Here is a 19,774-nt window from a genome sequence, read left to right on the forward strand (position 1 = left end):
TGGCATCCCTCACCCTGCCTTTCTTCTTGAAGCAAATATGTTCAATGATGATTTCCTCCCCCCCATTGCCATAATAAAATACCTGACAAATTGTGTAAAAGCAGATAGGCTGGTAGGTACCGGGGCATTGTCCAGCTTGGTGGGGAAGTCAGAGAGCAGGAGCTCGGAGCAACAGGTCACTTAGCAGTCAGGATGCCGGGAGGGAGAAATGGAAGCTCGTGTTCAGCTCACTTTCTCCATCCACACAGCCCAGCGCCCTCTACCCAAAGAAGGGTGCTGCCCACTGTGGACGGGTCTTTCCCACTCTGCTCATCTAGATGATCCACATAGGCGTGCCAAAGGCCTGTCTCCCGGGTCTTCTGGATTCTGTCAGGTTGACAGCTAGCACTGCCCATCCGAGGCAGAGATGTCCGTGACTTGTGCGTCTTTCCCTTGCAGTGTCTGTCTTCTGTAGATTCCCTCAGTGTTCATAGGATTCCTGCAGAACACCTTTCTAAAAGTGAGCTTGCGCTGTGGTCTTTTTGGTATGTGGCCGTGCTTGTTAGGGTTCCTCTGGGTCCCCTTTTCTCTTCTAGGTGGCTTGCTTGACCAGGGTGGGATTAGGTCTTTTTTAGCCGACCAGTCAGGATCTACACAGGGCAGAGTGCTTGCTTGCTAAAGATCTGCAGCTCGGCTGCACCCCACCACCACCACCACACACACACACACACACACACACACACACACACACACACACACACATTGAGGTCATGGGTGCACCTGTATTACTTCCTTTTCTGTTGTTGCAACATATGGTGACCGAAGGTAACTCAGGGAAGAAGGTTCCATTCTGTTACAGTTGTAGAGACAACACAGTCTGTCCACTGTGATGGGGAAGCATGGCAATTGGAGCAGGAAGCTGACTGGTTATCATTACACACACACACACGCACGCACACACGCACACACACACACGCATGGTGGGGGTTGCATTGGCAGTATTTTCCAAATACTGTCCTGTACCTTCCTAAGCTCTGTTTTCCAAAAGAGGTTTCTACTTGTTTGTTTGTTTGTTTGTTTGGAGGGGGTGCTCTGTAAGCCTGGGACAATTTCTTGTGTTGTCTGCCCTCATTATAGGGTGACCACAAGCCTGTCAGAAGAGTGAGCCTACAGCTGTGAAGGCATTTGCAGATTCTGCATTGCCTGAGACCCAGTAAGATGTGACCAGGAGGGAAATCCTCTTCTTCTGCTCACCCTATCCATGGTACATTTTAAGTCTGGCCACCTGCCACTCGAACCTGAATTCAGCCGCACTTGAGAGAAACAGTCCAGTGAAGAATAGAACCCTGAACGCTACCTGCCAGTCCACAGGAGAGTGTGTGCCTGCGGGTCCGGCGGGCGTGCCAGGGTTTGCCTGGGAGAGTCACTGAGCAGCCATGCAGGCTGATGTCCGCCTCTCCTCTGTGTGACAGGTTTTCTGTGTTCTTCTAATCACCTTCCAACTTAAGTGAAAATATTTGTCTTTCGGGGATCTCTTTTCCCTCTCTACTGAGTGACAAAGGCCATGTTTGTTTGTCTTGAGTCTGAAGCTGTTATCGACATGAATGAAGTGTTACTTTTATTAGCCGATCATTACACAGCTTGTATTTGCTGGGTTCCTTTGCATATAATTATGATGCGAAATCTCCTCGTAAGAGCATCTGTCAATAGTGTAATTGACTCGACCGTGTTGACTTTCTACTCAATAACCTCCAAGACTGGCCCATCCTTCGACATCGGAAACCTGCTTATCTTTAAATTTGCCGGGGCGTGGAGTGCTCAGAATGCATCATCCTTACAACTGTTGCTTGTGGCTAAGTGTGTGTTGCTTGCTTCTGTTCCCGCATTCCCAGGGGAAATCCGCTGAAGGTTCCATTGAATGAATGGAGCTGGAAATGTATGTTAGTGGAAGCGTGCCTGCCTGAAGGCATGGGGCCCTAGGTTCAATGCCTAATATGGCTCTAACATGAGGAAGAGATTCCATCAAATGGAACACGTGATCACAGACCTGGGAGAAGAGGGAGAGGGTGGGCCAGAGTTCATCTCTCCTAGTGGTACTGTGTGCCGCCTCCCAGGTAGGGAGGTTACAAGTCTAGGATCTGAAATATCTTAATTTTAACTCTGAGGTTCTTTTTTCAAGAATTTTTTTAGTTTTTACTCTGTGTGTGTGTGTGTGTGTGTGTGTGTGTGTGTGTGTGTGTGTGTGTGTGTTGCCAGCATGAGTTGCCCACTGGAGGCTGCAGAGGGTGTCGTCTCCTGGAACTGAATTTAACAACAGCTGTGAACCACCTTATTGGTACTAGGAACTGAGCTGTGGTCCTCTGGCAGAACGGCCAGTGCTCCTAGCCCCTGAACCATCTCTCAATTCCCAGGATCGATCGATTGATCGATCGATCGATCGATCGATCGATCTATCTATCTATCTATCTATCTATCTATCTATCTATCTATCTATCTATCTATCTATCTATATGGGTTGGGGAGCATAAAGGTCAGCGAACCACGCAGGAGTCAGTTTTCTTCCCCACCACGTGACTGAACTCAGTTTGTCAGGCTTAGCAGCGCGTGCTTTCCTAGCTAAGCCGCCTCACTGGCCCCTCAGGGCTGGCTCCCCATATGTCCACTCCGACAGAAAAGAACTAACTGCCCCAGTTTTCGCTGAGGATCGAGAGAGTGGGTACGAGGTGCGTCCTTGTTATGGGGATAGTGCCCAGAAACTATGCTCAGGAGACAGTCTCCTGGGTCCTTGCTCTGCAGATCAGTGTTTCTAACCATGGCACATGGGCATCGTGCACAGAAACCTGTACCTGTCCCATGGATTAGTAGGCTTAGCACAGCTGTGAGCCCTGCACCTAAGGATGCTCCATGCAGATAGTTACAAATGACATGGAGGCCTTGTCCGCTTGCACTTTGTGCCTTCCCCGTACTTTCCCCGTGCCCTGAACCTCAGGGTTAGGCCGAACCACTACCACCTTTCCTGCAGGGCAAACTGAGGGTAGGACCCCGGCTGTAAGTCCAGCCCTCGGCATGTGCCAAAACTGCGAGGAAGAGCCCCGTAATCACCGTGTGCAGCTGCTTGGTTTTGTTTGGGTCTCCAAGAACCTCACTGGCAAACATTTCCCATGGAACAGGAGACAAACCATTGCTGCAGCTCACAGCACCAGTTCTTAAGTAAGGCCAGACCACTAGGAGAAGCCTTCCTGTCCTCGCTGTGCCCCTAGTCACCCGGAGAAGCCCCCCTGAGAGTGCAGCATTGACGGGGGTGTGTCCTGGAGACAGAAGTAGAGGGAAAGGCGCCACTGATCTCTTCCTACGTTGTGTTGCGTTCTTTCAGGCCAAGCAGCTGTTGTCTTTTGTCTCTAACACTGTGGCCTTCAAAGGTGGCTTCAGAATGTAGTGTTAGATATTTTAAGCTTTGAGGCAAGAGGGCAGGAGACAATAGTAAAGGGTGAGGTGGAGAAAGGACCCAAAGAACGCCATCAGAAAGACTGCCCAAGTCCCTCCCGGGCCTCTCGTCCCAGCAAGAGTCTTTGCTTCTGCCCTGCCTGGACCAGTGAAAGTGGATCCGCTCTGTGGAGTTCTCCTCGTTTCTCTACTCCTTGGCACTGGCCAAATGCTTTTGAAAGTCCTGGTTTTGGCTCCCTAGTCCCTTCCTGTGTCTGAACATCCTCAGCGCCTGCAGGTTCTGGGTAGGCCCTTGACTGTGGGACCCTTGAGCCTCGTGTATGTTTTCCATTGTGCTTCCCTTGGATAGCACCCTGAGACAGAGCTACCGGAGCTGTCAACCTCAGGAAGGGGCATCTCCTCACCCCTGTGCTCTTTCTCCTTGCCACCACACCAATCGGACTCCGGGGCTAAAGGGGTCTTGAACTTTATTTCGCAGATGATGTCCAGGTAGAATTAGGCTGGATTCTAGAAGAATGTAGGAAAGAACTATGAACTCAGAGTTCTGACCCTCTTCAAGAGAATTTGAAACCTGGTGAGATGTAATTCTTTAGTTAGTGGTCTTTTACCTGCCTTTCCTTAAATACTTCCTCTGTCTGTCTGTCTGTCTGTCTTAGTTTTTATGTTTTGTGTATAAGTGTTTTGTCTGATTGTATGTCTATAATACCACGTGTGTGCAGTGCCTGCAGTAGCCAGAAGAGGGTGTTAGATCCCCTGAAACTAGAATTAGAAATGGTTGTGAGCCATCATGTTGATACTGGAATTGAACCAACCTGGGTCTGCAGGAAAAACAACCATTACTCTTAACCACTGAGATGTCTCTGCAGCCCCTCCTTCTCACTCTCCATTCTGGGAGCTATTTTTAAAAAAAAAAATCTTTATTCAGTTTTTTATTCATATACAAGAATATATGAAACATTTGACAGTTATTAGACGTTTGATGATACAGTGTTTATGAACCCACCACCCGACTTAGACTACTTTGTCCCCTCCTTTTGCATTCAAAGAGTTTTGGTAACATAAACAACATATTGTTTAATTTTATACGCTTTTAAAGGGTTTTGTTTGTTTGTTTTGTTTTTTTGCTAGCTGGAGCAATGTATCTTCTTCACTGAGGTCTGTTTGCTTCCTGTACCTGTAACTGTCCATTTATACTGCTGGATAACGTCACACTCTGTGATTATCCCACATTTTTCAAAAGGCGTCTGGACCTTTTATAGTCTTCTCACCAGCCCTTGATATTAATTTTTTTAGGAAGAGTTGGGCATGGTGGTGCATGCCATTAACCCCAGCGCTCTGTGTGCAGAGGAAGGTGGCTCTCTGTGAGTTCCAGGACAACCTGCTTTACATAGTGAGATTTCTTTAAAATAAGAAAAGAAAATCAAGTATCATAATTACAAAATTCTACCCAGTCCTACTTTCCTGTATTTTATCGTTACTGATCATCAAATTTCACTTTTAAAAGATTCTATTACCTTAAACTCACTAAAGTTTTTTTCTAATTTTTTCTTTACTGCAATGAGAGCTGCATAATAAATTTGCAAATTCTGAACAGCACTTCCGTTTCTCAATGCTTATTACACTTGGCGCATTGTGTTTCTCTTGCTGGAGTTGCTGAACTGGTATCTTAGATACGGATTTGGACATTTTCTCTATGCGCCTGCCCCTCTAGTTCTGTCCTCATCCAGTTGTGGTGTCAAGGTTATGTTAGCCTTGTAAATTTAATTGAATATTCACTCTGATTAATCACTTTTTACACCCCTTCCTATATGAAATCTAATGTCTTTATTGCCTGGTAGTTGATGGAGCTCATTTGCAGGACGGTGTGGTGCTGGCATCACCCTTCCAGGATGGTTCAATCTGTGTAGTGATTGTAGGGTCAACGAGCTTGGTATTCCCTATTGAACCAACTGGGTGATTCTGAGAATCTGTCTGTTTCGCCTAAGTGTTCACATACCTTGGTATAAAGTATTCTCAGTATTTACGATCTTTTAAAATATCTTCTATAGCTACGTTCCATTTCTATTTCATTTGTGTCTTCTCATTTTGCCTGGTTAAACTTGTCATTTTTTTCTTGCAAAGTACCATTTCATTTGATTAGCCCCGTTTTCACTGACTGTTTAGAAAAAAGAATTTATTTATCTGCATGTGTCTCTGTGTGGACAATGTGAATGTGGTTGCCCAGATCTCAGAAGAGGGCATCAGATCCCCTGGAGCTGAAGTTACAGATGGTTGTGAACCATCGTGGGGCGTCTGGGATGGAACTTGGTTCCGCAGGAGCAGCCAGTGCCCTTAACAGCTGAGCCTTTTGTCTGACCCCTTCATTGACTTTTGCCATTTTTCTTCTATTCTTCTTCCCTGCTGTTTGTCTTCGTATAGACTGCATACCTTTTTAAAAATCCTCTTCCTGCAAAGTTTAATGTTTTAATTTTCCTCAAACCACTGCCTTATTGCATCTTTCCTGGCTTTTTTCCTCATTATTGCTTCCTCTTTGACCAGTACATATTCTTAGAAGGGCATCTGTGACTTTCGAAACAAAGAAAGGAGTAGAAGCTTCTTAATGTTTAGTCTCCGCTTCAGCATTCACCGTGAACTTGGATGCACGGTAACGTGAAACTTCTTTAGCATATGAGATATTTAGGCCTAGTCTGGATGCCCCATTATACGTAGCCAAATGTAGACAGATAATAGATAGTTTAGTACAATCAGTTTTTTAAAGTGTTCCACATGTGCTTTAAAAAGTGCCTTTTCCATTTTCTGTGTGTGTGTGTGTGTGTGTGTGTGTGTGTGTGTGTGTGTGTGTGTGTGTGATGTGTGTGATGTGTGAGAAGTCTGATTGACACTGGGAGTGACATGTTAAACCCGTCACGCCGTGGGTCTGGCTCTTCGTTCTTGTAGCACTCTAGCTGTAGGAGATGTATTTTGGAGCCATCGTTCTGGAAGTATTCCTGTTGAGAGCAGTTTGATCTCCCTGGCGAACCGAACATTTGTAGGTTAGGACTGCGGCTGTAGTCTTGGCATTTGCCTTGAAACCTGTCTTTCATCCCGCCTGACTTCCGCAGCTGACACGGCACTTCCGTCCTCTTGACCTTCCCTTGTCCTTTTGCTTAGGTTCACGGTATATAAACAGCATGCTTTTTCCAATCCCTAGCACTAATGTGTACCTTTCTGGTTGAAGGGTGTTTTGCCCATTTTTATTAGCATCTTTGGATTCATATCTGTCTAATTTTGCACAAGCTCATGCTTATCCCCCGCTTCCAGACCCTTCTGCCTTCTGAGCATTATTTAAGTTGACTTCTCCCCCTTCTCATTCCATTGCCTCCCAAGTTAAGCGTCACATTCCTCTTTCATTGTGAGCCCTAAAACTTTTGACATGAACCTCCTAAAATGTTTGATCGATGTCTTTAACCTTGTGATCAATACCAAAGGCTTTCGAATGTTTTCACTTCAGTTCTCGCCACCTCCCAAATGGGGAATTAAAGAGTCCAGTGCCTGCCTCTGTTTTGCTTTTCTTTGTTCTGAAGCCATCGATCATAATTGTGCAATCCGGTCACCGTTTGCTTGTATCTCTTTTGCTAGTCGTTTCTTTCTGTGTACCAGGCCTTCCCTTTGAGATCACATTCATGCTTCCCAAATAGTGTTCTTAGGAAGTTTCTGTCATTTGTGGGTAGCGCCTTGACCTTGTGTCTGTTTCTAGTCTGAAGGCCTTGTCTGACAGGTGTTTTCTCTTTTGCCTTGAGAATGTTGTCTGCTCCTGCTGCCCTAACTGGCTGTGGTCAGTCAGGTGATGCTTCTTCCTACCCGTTGGCGTTTTCCTTCTACTTTTGAATCTCACCTTTGCCCAGTTCCTGGCATCCTGAGATAGCCAGCGATCATCCTGCCTCGTCCTCTGAGGAGCTGGGACTGCCACTATACAGTGTTGTGATCTTTTGTGGTTTTGACTGATGGGTTAGGTTGTGTTGTTTGTGCCTCGCTCTCCTTTGTGATTTTGGTTAACTGGTTAGGTTGTATTGGTTGGTTGGTTAATTTCTTTGGATTTTTTTGTGACCTGTATTACTTGTTTCTTGGCTTACCGTATTATATGATAGTGATAGGTAGGCGTGGATTTCATTGTTTATCCTGATAAGCATGTATTGGCTTTTTTAGTCCAAAAATGGGTACCTTTCAGCTAATCTAGAAATTTTTCAGCCATTAATTTGGTTGTGACATCTTCTTGTTCTTTCTTACCCCTCTAAAAGTCCAGCTCAGTTTATGTGAAATTTTCTTGTGTTCGTTTGAGACAGTCTCATAGCAGAGGGTGACCTTGAGCTCTCCATATAGGTAGGTAAAGATGACCTTGAGCTCTGACCTCTCCATACCCACACAAGTGCTGGAATTGCAGGCATGTACCATCACACAAAGGTATTTTGGAGCCTGGAGCTCATGGGTTGAGCTGGACTGTTTAGGAAGCTGGGGTTTCCTCCCATGTCTGCTCTGCCCCCCAGCACTGGGATTATAGACAGACTTCATAGCTCCCAGCTTCTGCACAGGCGCAGAACAAGCTCTCATGACTCCTATCTCCTTGGCACCAGTGCTGCTCAGTCTTGACGTTCAGTCAGCCCTCTCACCTGCATTCCCACCTCTTAGCCATATTCTGCTGCATGTTGTATAATTTATTTTCCAGTCCATAAAAGAGGGTCTTGTGTGTAGACCAGCCTCGCCCCCTGAGTGCCAGGGTTACAGGGCTGTTGACCTCTTGTGCCTCGTCTTTGTTTGTTTTAAATACTAATCTCATACTCTGCGGCCTCAACATGTGCAGTCTTTGCAGTTTGGGTTCTGTAGCTTTTTCTCTGCTGTCTCTCACTTATAATAGTGTATTTCCCTTGTGCTTAATGGTTTTTAAAATTATGAACCTAGGTTCTTTGCACGCTAATTAGTTGGAATTCTCTGTGGTTGGATTTGAAGTGCATTCTTCCAAAGAAGATTTGCTTTTTCAAACTTCTGTACACCTAGGGGAATGGTGGGCTTGAGTCTATTGTAACTCCCTTGGAGCGACCATAAAACCCATGAAGCTGACAAAATCAGTTTCCCATCCCTGCTTCTCTTTCCTCCTGCATCAGTTTGGGCTCTTGCCCCAATCCAAGAGTTCCAGGGAAACTCCGGCTTCCTGATTCTCCCTTTGCTCACATTTCAAGTTAGTTTTAAAATAATAGGTTGGATGCATGGGTATCCAGTCCCTAAGAATCTTGTGGGTTCCTAAGATTGCCCCTTGTGTTGTATGTTATTTTTTTGAATGTGTGTAATGGTGAATGTCCCTGTGTATGATGCCCATTCAGGGCTCAAAGGACAGCTTTGGTTCTGGGGATCAAACTCAAGCTGTCGAGTTTGTACAGCCCTCCCCATATTTCCTAGTGAACTCAGAATGCCTGTAAAATGCATTGCTGCGCCGTATCTGACGTCTGTATTGTAGTCAGGGAAGCTGCTTCTAAATGTGTCTCCTTTGCTACCTGGTCAAAAGGTTTGACCAGGAGATCTTTAGAGCAAGCCTCTCTCTCAGCCCTATCTTTCTGCTTGTGGTTTCTTTGGTGTTTAGAGCAAGCCTCTCTCTCAGCCCTATCTCTCTGCCTGTGGTTTCTTTGGTAGAGAGGTATTGCACTGCCTCCAGTCCCCTGCTTCCATGATCCTTATGTTAATCCTGTCTGCTTTTCACACTTGGCAAGAGGTCAGAGTCCTCAGGTCAGTGCCTAGCAGGCAACTCTTCCAAATGACAGCCAGTAGGTTTAAAACTGTCCATTCCTTAGAGAACCCTTGGGTACCAGTTAACTCAGTGGTTCTCAACCTTTGTAATGCTGTGACCCCTTAATATAGTTCCTAATGTTATGGTGACCCCCCCACCATAAAAATTATTTTCATTGCTACTTTACAACTATAATTTTGCTGCTGTTATGATTCATAATGTAAATATCAGTATTTTCTGATGGTCTTTGGTGACCCCAAAGGGGTCACGACCCACAGGTTGAGAACCATTGAGATAACCTATGCCATTTAAGTAGGGTGGAACAAAATGATTAACCGTAAGGAGGGCAGCAGTCAGCGTCGGCCTGCACCACGGCTTCTTAGTTACAAACATTGATCATTTTTGCCTTGAATGACTGCAAGGTCTCACTTTCTGTATTCCCTATGTGGATGAGAAAAGTGGACAGCTTCCAGGTTTTGAGATTGAGAGCACATGGCTTTGCTGGGCCAATGGTTTAAACTCCTAGGGGCCTGGTGAGATCAAGTGGCTTTCGCTGATGCTAATCTGTGGTCGCCATGAAGATCCTGATTCACAGACTCAGCCAAGGCCGAGAGGCTGCAGGCATTTCAGCTGGATCGAATGTCAACTGGAATGAATGGTTTCGGGTTTGGGTTTTGGGGTGGAGACGGTAGTTAGAAACACACCTTCCAACGAGTTCAGGATGGCTAATTTCTTTTCAGCATTTGGTGTCCTGGAGTGACAACCCCCTGCAGCAGGAGGCATCTGACACCAGCTCAGTGCAGCTGGCCTACACCAACATAAGCCACTTTGTGCCAAGTTATTAATAATTGAAGGAGCTTGTCACTCCCTGTAGAGTTTGGTGTGTAATTTATGGATTATAAACCCGTGCTGAAATCTCAGAGAAAGTTAATTTCATTAAGTAAGGATGAGATCCGGCTATATTCCAGTTCTCACGCCCCAAAAGTGCACCAGTATGCCTGTCTTCGCCAGAAAGTTCTGGCAGTGCCTGTCCTGGTTCCGTATCACAGCACACATCCTTCTCGGGACTTGGGGGAGATGTTTAAAGTTCCAGTTGGATTGTCTAGTTTGGGATTTTTTTGTGTGTCAGTTTCTGTGACAGGGTTTGTCTGTGTAGACCCGGCTACCCTATAACTCTCTCTGTAGACCAGGCTGGCCTCGAACTCAGAGTTTGAACTCACAGAGCCTTCCTCTGCCTCCCGAGTGCCGGGATTAAAGGCATGCACCATCACTGCCCCTCCTGAACATCTAGGTTTGAGTACTAGTAAGACTAGTGCTCCACTGTGGGAGGGGTCTTGGGATTCTGTGAAGTTTTGTTTGTTTGTAGAAGAATGAGCTGGGTGATATTCCAGACTGGGTGAGAATCACAACCATAGGCCGACTGGTTCTGGGTCGTGCCTTCCGTAGCACGGGATCCCGGACCATAGAGCGCCCCTCTGTTCTGCTCCCCCTATCCATATGGGTTCCCCTTCAGAAGAGGGCAGCCACTTAAAACACTAAACTGTCAGACTTGATATCCATCTTTCACGGCTGGCTTTCTGACATTTTTTCCATCGACTTTCAAACTTTTCATTAAAAAGAAAAAGAAGAAAGCATACCTACAAGGAAATAAGGGAGAGGAAAGCACAGTGAATGAGCAGACCCTTACCAGACCCACTAACTTAGACAGTAAGCCGGTGGGCCCTTGACCCACGTCCTGCCCACTCTCCTGGTTTTCTCCCTCCCCGTGTTTGCTCAGCCAGTGGTCACACTCTGCTGACCTCAGCTACTGAAGTTGTCCTTAAGTCCCGGGTTAGTGTGAAACAAACGGATTGGAGCTGGGATGGCTGAGCAGGTAAAGGTGCTTGCTTGGTAAGCCTGACATGCCGAGCATGATCCCCAGAACCCAGGGAGAGGGAGAGGCCTCCATAAAGTTGCCCTTTGACCTCCACACTTGTGCCCACACACATCATACATACATACATACATACATACCCCCCCCTCTGAATATTTGAAAATAAGGGTTCAGAATGGAATTGATTTGTTAAAAGTCAACCAGTTCACTTGTCCAAATGTTCTCTAAGAAACTTTCCTTCTTTAATAGAATTTTGTTTTTTGTTTCACAATATCTATGCTCAACAGCAAAAGAGCCGGAAAAGCATATGAGACATAGGCATTTATCTGCTTTTTATAGCTATTGAGAGCTAGGTACACAACTAGCCACATTGATTATGTATACTTGGTAATACTCCCCAGTAACCTATACCAGCCCTGGCTGTGCACCAGTGCATAGCCAAGAAAGGAAGTCTACAGGGTGCAGGTGAGGAGGGCAGGCCCCGAAGTTCATGGCGTATCCTGATGCAAGCCCCTGATGGACTCCCATCCTCGACCTTCTCATCTCTGGGCTGGGTCCTGTAGTTCTTCTGACAGAAAGAAAATGAAACCCCCCAGGAGATGTCCACAGCGACACTGGGAAGTGTGACCTCCCTCTTGACAGGAGAGGAGAGTTAGGGAAAGACAGTAAGCGACCACAGAGTCTTCCTCTGAGCCAGCCTGGTGCACATCACATCTTATCAGGCCATTTTTTTTTTTTGCCGAATGTTCCTTGCCCGCCCCCCCCCATTCCTTCTCCTCTTGACTATGGTAACCCATGCCTCCTGTGCTCGTCTGTCCCCCAGACTTCCACCCAGCCTGAGCACCAGCTCTGTGCCAGGCACACCAGGAAAGCAGCAGAAGGTAGGCACCCCCTCCCCTACCTCCCAACGAGGAGACATAGAATGGCCAGTGGCTGACCTAGACATAAATGTACACAACACAAGAAGTGACCCGAGGCACGATGGGTCGTTCTAGCAGGGGAACACCGATCCGAGGGTAGCTGAGCACTTACATTTTGGTTTCAATCCCAGCTCTGTCACTGTCTGTGTGGCTTTAGTCGGTGACCGAACTTTGTGGCACTCACTTCTGACCCATGTGACAAAGGAGGCTGAGGTCCGCTTGATGGAGTTAAACCCGACTCTGGGTTCAGCGGGGCATCCGTAGGTGGGGAGCTCAAAAAACAGTAACTGACCGGCCTCTCCTCCGTGAGCCAGCCCCGACTTAATGTTTTGTCAGATGCTAGATTCTTCACTAACAGCTCCCCGGATCTCCTCTCTTACACACTCGGTGCACATCGGCAGATTGGGTGAGAGAGAGGGCACCTGAGTGAGCAGCTGTCACCACAAGGCAGGACTCTTCGCAGCATGTTGTATTTAGCCTGCTCACAAATGCCACTTCATACGGCAGTTCCGGAAGAGAATATGCCCTTGTTTCAGAGGTGCCCAGGCAGCATCGGCTGGCGGTGTCTTACTCCAGTGGTGTTGGGGCTAGTGTGTAAAAGAAAGGTTTCTCTGCCTTAACCTCAAAGTATTGTTTTGACAACTCAGGTGCATGGATTAAGTGAACGTGTCGGTGGGGGTGGGAAGGGATGAGCGAGAAGACGGGGGGGGGGGGGGACTGGGGCCCATCTGCAGAGATGGTTGCACCTGTTAGCCATGTTCTGGGATTGCTAGCAGTGTTTGCAGGAGCCTTCACCAGAGAAGATGTAATTTGGTGTTTTTTCTTCATCTGCAGGAATAGCATCACCAGTTGCCGGATGCGGACTGAGAGTGAGCCGCCGTGTGGCTCCCCGGTGGTCAGCGGTGATCCCAAGGAGGACCACAACTACAGCAGCGCCAAGTCCTCCACTGCTCGAAGCACCTCTCCTGCCAGCGACTCCATATCCTCTTCCTCTTCCTCGGCTGACGACCACTATGAGTTTGCCACAAAGGGGAGCCAGGAGGGCAGTGAGGGAAGCTTCCAGAGCCACGAGAGCCACAGCGAGACAGAGGAGGATGACAGGAAACCCAGCCAGAAGGAGGCCAAGGATGCCCTGGGGGACAGCGGGTACGCATCCCAGCACAAGAAGCGGCAGCACTTCGCCAAGGCCAGGAAGGTCCCCAGCGACACACTGCCCCTCAAAAAGAGACGCACAGAAAAACCCCCCGAGAGTGACGATGAGGAGATGAAAGAGGCCGCCGGCTCCCTCCTGCACTTGGCGGGGATCCGGTCCTGTTTGAACAACATCACCAATCGGACGGCCAAGGGGCAAAAAGAACAAAAGGAAACCACAAAAAATTGAAACAAGTCTCTGATTTGTTTTGAACTTATGGCCATTTGGTTTCAGCATGTCAGGAGATTTCTAATGATTTGTGGCAATATCAGCAATTTTTTCTTTTTTTTTTTTTCCTTTTGTTGGTTTGGTTTTCTTTCTTTTCTTTTTTTTTTTCTTTTTAATTTGCCCCCCACTCCTTTGTTTTTGGACCCTTAAGAATTTTATGTTGAAAGGAGATTGAAGCCATAGAACTCATGTTGATACTCAGCCGTTTTACAAAAGCTTTTCTTTATCTGAAGACAAAAACCGAAACAAACAAAAAAAAAAAGCCAAAATTAACCATTGCTTCCTGCAGCCTGTCAGATCCCTGTGACTGAACCCGCAGGGACGTCAGCATTAATGTCACAGGAACACTCCCGCGCCACCCAGGAGGCACGCATGCAGAACCATCACGCCCAGGCCAACCCTTAGGTTTAAAAAGTCAATTTTTGGAGTGAAACTGGGAAGCAAGCGCAGAGACTGAGGAGCCCCGTGTCCCCCTCGGAACAGCATCCTCTAAGGGTAACACCATGCTCTGGCCCGGGCATCCCACAGTGCCAGAAACGCCAGTGGCATTGCCAGATAGCAAGCCCAGGGCTCGGCTGCCAGTCTTCTGTACTTCTTAAGCTTGAACCTAGTACCATCTCACAAGCTGACTACCAGACTGTCCAGTACATCGGGCCTCAGTGTCTAAGGGGGAGAGACAGGGAAACTTCTTAGAGCCATTGCTAACCACTGAACTCTGCTCTCTATTCAATTAAGAAGACTTCCAAAAGCCATAAGCCTGAAGGTTGGCCCTGTGTGTGCCCACACGCATGTGCGCACACACACACACACACACACACACACACACACACACGAGACTTAAAGCTGATGCAGAAAACAGGCTATATCCTTTTAACTGCCCAAGTGAAAGCAATCATGCCCAAAACATGACAGCTGCTGTTAAGGAAAAATGGTACAGATTCTTTCCCATTCAAACAATCTGATCCAAGTTTGGGGGTGGGGGGGGGCTACAGAAACTGCCGTTCATATTGTGGTGTCTTTTTAGGAGGTTAAAGGCGCACTGATGGACACGAAAAGCAAAAACATGGTAATCAATACAGCTCCTATACAGCCCTCAAAAAGGGTTTGCAATTAATGCCAGAACTCATTCTTTGCAAAAATAAAAAATAAAATCAGTGGTTTTCACATTCAGCCAGTGTAGCCAGCAGAAATTTCTGATCCACGATGCATGGATTCCTTTGAAGAAAAAAAAAAAGAAAATGAAAAAAAATCACAAAAATAAACTTTTTTTTATTCAAAAATAACAAAGTTCTTGTAAGGTAAATAATGTATTTAGCATGAAGCATGAATTATTTTCATATAAATATAGAAAATAGAGAGAAGGCTATGCCTCTAATTTTTAAGCCCTTAGGCTTAGAGGTTCTTTCGTTCTTTTTTCCTTTCTTTTTTTTCTTTTCCTTTTTTCCCCCCCTTTTTCTTTTTGTTGTTGTTGTTGTTGTTGTTATTTTGTTTTGGTTTTTTGAAGCAGGTGTTTAAGGTTTAACCTTCTTCAGGGACAAAACTCTGACTGTTGGGGAACTTACTCTGCAATATAAATTATCTCCATACTCTGGTAGGGCTTGGATGGTTGAGCTCTATACTGCCTTGTCCGCACTCAGCCCCGACCCCTCTGATTCTCTACTGAAGAGTGTGTCCTTCCCTTTGTCTGTATGTGTTTAACATGACGCAATAATTCGAGGGCAAACTGAGTAGTGTGTATGATAGAGTCAGGAGAATTATGGGCCGCTTACTTGAGAAAAATCATGTCCGTGATTTGGTTCTAGGAAAAAAGGCAGTGAATAATTATGCAAATTCGCCAGGAGAAGGGGAAGCATGCTAATGGGCCTTATTGGGTGAGGGTAAGAGATAGGGTACATGGGTAGGAGGAAGTAAGTGATTATGGGCTTGGATGGGCCAGCCCTGCGTGTTTTGCTGCGACCGTGAGGTTTCGCAGTGAGAAGGGGGCTGGCTGTCGCTGCCTCCCCAGCTGTAATCGCCCTGGGACTAAGACCACCAAGATAGTGAGGGCTGAATGACAACCAGACCATGTCACACAAGCCAGAAACTCCAGTTACCTTTGCCAAAAAATAAAAACCTGTTTTTCCTTGAGGTCTAAAGAGAGAAATCCCTAAAACAATATGGCCTTCCATCCAAACGGAGGGAACTTTTAAAAAATACTACCATGGCTCAGGGTCAGATGTTTGGGAGAGGGAGAAAGCTGAGGTGACCTCGAACTTTTGAAACAGGACAGGAATGGGCCTTTAAAGTTAATGTCCACCTGTCAGAACCAGGTACCATGGCAACTGCATCCTCCTGGAAGGAAGGAGGATCTCTGCTGCATCCCCCTACCTAACCTGAAGGCAACTCCAGAAAGAATAGGAGCCGGGGCTCCCATTTGGGGGCAGGCGAGATTTACCCCCACCTGTCCCTGAACCTGAGCTCTCTCAACAAGGGGGTTCCAGATTAGATGAGAGCACAGGTGTTTTCCCAGTGCCCTGATCCCTCTCCCCACAAACCTCTGACACCCTACAAGCCATCCACAGCTCTGGAACCTGAGCCACACTTTGATTTCTGTTGTTACCTAACCAAGTCCAAAAGACCACCCTCCCCACCCCCAAAAAACGGTGAGACTCAGACCTCTACTGAAGGCGAAGGTAAGCACTCGGCACTGTTTCTGGCAGGGGACTTCTTCCGATGAAAACCCCACCTGGGCTGTCTCCCCTCGTTTCACTTTTCCGAAGGGGCAGAGGCCTCTTTCAGAGATAACAAGATGCAGTGTGTGTGTGATTTACTTTTCTGATCTCCCAGAGATCTAGAAAACTATCTTATACAAGTGCGTTCTGAACCCCAGAACCACTCTTTTTGCATAAATACCTCATCGGGCAGCTTTCTAAGTGTTATTTTCCTGAGCCTCCCTTGGCGCCTTTGTTGGAATTTTCTGGAAGACTTGTTGGGGAAACTTTAGTAAGGGTACTTTTTTCTATTTTCCTTCTGTTTTGGGAGGCATACACATTATGCATAACCAAAACAATGGCTCAATTGTGTTTAACTCTGTATTTTGACTGTTGAGGCGAAAACAAAGTTATCAATGTGTATGTGGACGTTTGTAGCGAAGTCTGCCGAATGAGGCTGTCCGTGTCCTTAACAAGCCAAGGGGCAGGAGGCACCCTCTCTTTCCCCTCCCCCAAGAGCAGTAGAGAATTTAAGCACAAGCCTATTTGTGAAAGAATATTTTGCTTAAGTGTAATTCACTTTAGTCTTGGACTTTCTTCCCAAACGTCAGGTGTTCTTTTAGCTTTCAAACTAGCCTGTGTATCCATTAGTCTGACAGATCGCCTGAGCATCGTTAAAGGGGTGTGGTGTTCTTTCTTTGTGGTTCATGTGTCATTCCAGGATCTCATGTACTCACATGGGGCAAGGGGGGAGGGGGAAACGGGGAACTATAGCAATATTTACAGATGCTTTGAAAACAACAGTGACCACATCAGCACCATGGCATTACAACCACTGGCTGTTGGCCCTCGGACACATTTAAGAGGAGAGACAGTGACTTTCTTTCCTTAGGTGAAATACACACCGGCCTTTTATCCCTTCTTGGTTGTCTTTCTTCTTTCTCTAGGACTTTGTGGAAAGGGTTTGCATCGTAGATTTTCTTTCTGGTTTATCACAGGCTCCCACTTCCCCTCCCCCTCTCCAGTCAGTATATTTTTCAAGAGTTCTTTTGGTAAAGCTGGCTCTCTGAAACTAAAGCTGAACCAAACCCACCTGTGTAAGGAAACCATGGTCAGGACACCTGAAGCAGGTCTCTCTCTTTGCCTGGGTCTTCAAGGAAGAATGGGTTAACACCCTTTCCTAAGAATGGATTTTTCCTGTAGAGTCATTCAGCATGTCTAGCGCTTTCTGTTCATAGCGGTTCCTACCACGGAACATTCTAGAAGGAGTATTGCATTCAGCGGTGCCCAGGCAAGAGAGAATGGCTTTGGTGCCCAGCCTAAGAGTTCAACACAGCAGGCCCATGCTCAGCACCCAAAGTCACCAATTTGGGTTTCAGTGGTGCCACTCTGGGACCTCCAACCTCTCGGGGAGGGGTGGGGTGGCTATGACATGATGCCAGAGTTAGGGACAAGTGACCTGCATGGGACGTTTTCCCATATATGGGATTAGACTAAATTCAGGGTGATTCCTCTTCCCCTCTCAAACCTTATTCACGCTGGGACTCATTTCTTTCTGGTGGATCACAGCTGCCCAGATGTTGCAACTGATTTCTTTGTTTCTATGAAGAAATTCTTTTCTTTCGTCTTGAGAAGTTTTTTTATTTTTAGTATTATTATTTTTTGCCACCAAAAGAAAACATTGGAACATATGTCCCCTCTTGATTGTGACTTGCCAGTGTTGACAGTTCAGTCCTTCGTGTTGTAGGTCCCAGCCCACCAGTACTATATCAAACACTGTTAGGCACATGATGCAGCACTGTGATCTAATTTAAATAATACTTTTTTATTATTTATACTACTATATATAATATACATCAACACTTTTGCTATATAACCTACGTGATAAACCCTTTTTAGTTACCTGTCAGACTAGACTTCGGTTTCTATTGCAGTTAACAGTTACAGAATTGTAATGGTGTCTTCTTTTATTATTTTTTTCCTTTGTAATGGAATGTGTAAATCAAAGTATATACATTGTGTGGTGTTCCTGTTTCTTGGGATGTCATGAGGAGTTACACACGGCATTCAGTGTTCTGTATAGACCTGCCCACCTTTGTGAATTCATCTGTTAACCCCTCTTCGTTTGAGAGCGCGCCAGCCATGGTGGCTAACTCCCAGCGTCCTCTCCCCTGCTGGCTATTCTTGAATTAAGCACAGACTTGTCCACTCGGTTGCTTTATCATGAATAATGGGTGTGACTTGGTCACTCTTCCACCCTTCAGCAAACAAGTGCTAGCTTCACTGACCAAAAAATTAAGGAAGGAAAACACCATTTTAAAAACGATCACCTTTTCATGACCGAAATGGATATGTCTATGGTGCTGCCTCGTGCTGTGGAGCTTCTGGAATCAGACCGCTGTGGAATGCTCGTTTCTGATTTGCTGTGGGATGCTCACAAGTACCCTTCCTATCTTGTTAGTATTGAAATCAAGACTCTTTATTTGAGATCTATACAGCAGTGTTTCTCCGCTGTGTTTCATTTGCAAAAGCAGAGAACATGCCTTCTCCACCCTTTTGCAAATAATCGATGCTCCATATTGGATTCTTAAAAGACTTCGATATGGTGATCCTGTCAAACCTAGAAATTGTATTCTATCTTGGCATAGCTGATTCCCCCCCTCATTTCCCCTGTTTTAGAGGAAACAGCACACTTTCTGTTATGGATGCATTCACCATTTCTTGAGTGTGTGTGTTGAAGCCATCCAAGGCCACAGCTGGCTCAGCCAGTCCCACACCATTGTCCCCACTACCTGCACTGCCATGGTGAACGTGGGGGTGGAAAAAGTATCTGTGTGTGTCTGGGAAACAGCTGCATGGACATTTTCTTGATACTCTGGTTCTGTAACATTTCTGAGTTTTGTTTTAATTTTACAGAAAACAAAACCACAGTGATAAAGCCGTGAGAAGACCTAGAGGGTTGTGACCGAATCTTAGGGTCACCCGGCCCTTCCAGGCCAACAGATCTACAAGGCCAAATTAATTTATAAGAGTAATAATTTCTCCAGAAGCCAATTTTTTTTCTGTATTTCTGTATGAAACTGCCAATATCATGAACAGAAGGGGAGACTCTCAAAGGAGAAAGAAAATGATGTCCGTTGGGTGGTGCTTGCGTTTGCCTAAAGCAGCGGTGTAGAGGTGACGCCATCAGCCGAGCTCGGGGGACTTGGTGTTGCTTGGGAGGGATCCATACAGCATTTTGCGTTCTTCATGTGTAATCATATTGCCAAAGACAAACTACTTCATCATTTATTGTAAATAACACTTCCCCAGACCTACCATAAAGTTTCTGTGATGTATTGTCTTCCAGTTGCAATAAAAATTACTGAGTTGCATCAATTGAAGATGAGCATTGTGTGTTGTGTAACCACTGAACCGTAGAAGAGGCCGTGTGTGTGTGTGTGCGTGTGTGTGCACGTGCGCTTGCGCTGTGCAGAGGCCAAAGGTTGATGTTTTCCTTGATAAATCTCCACTATTTACTTATTTAATGTGTATTGTGTCTGTGCTTGTATACCAGCTATTTGTGGAGGCCAGAAGGGAGCATCTGATCCCCGAGTACTGGAGAAACGGGGTTGTGAGTTGCCTGATGTAGGTGCTGGAAACCAAACTTGGATCCTCTGGAAGACACTTTCCGTTTTGAGACAGGAACTGCCA

The 19,774-nt window shown here is 46.2% G+C and overlaps 1 protein-coding gene across 7 annotated transcripts in view; it reads left to right on the forward strand.

Moving 5' to 3' along the window:
• Foxn3 (forkhead box N3) overlaps positions 1-19,464 on the forward strand; it is a 386,273-nt gene extending 366,809 nt beyond the window's left edge. For all 7 annotated transcript variants that reach the window (XM_085697820.2, XM_085697824.2, XM_085697825.2 and 4 more), the window contains one exon: positions 12,806-19,464. In XM_085697820.2, the coding sequence (XP_085553946.2) occupies positions 12,806-13,352 (547 nt within the window). In that variant the 3' untranslated portion in view covers positions 13,353-19,464. The remainder of the gene's footprint in view (positions 1-12,805) is intronic.
• The last annotated feature ends 310 nt before the right edge of the window (positions 19,465-19,774 follow it).

Source organism: Myodes glareolus, chromosome 11 (assembly GCF_982192425.1).
Source record: "Myodes glareolus chromosome 11, mMyoGla1.1, whole genome shotgun sequence".
Classification (NCBI taxonomy): domain Eukaryota; kingdom Metazoa; phylum Chordata; class Mammalia; order Rodentia; family Cricetidae; genus Myodes; species Myodes glareolus.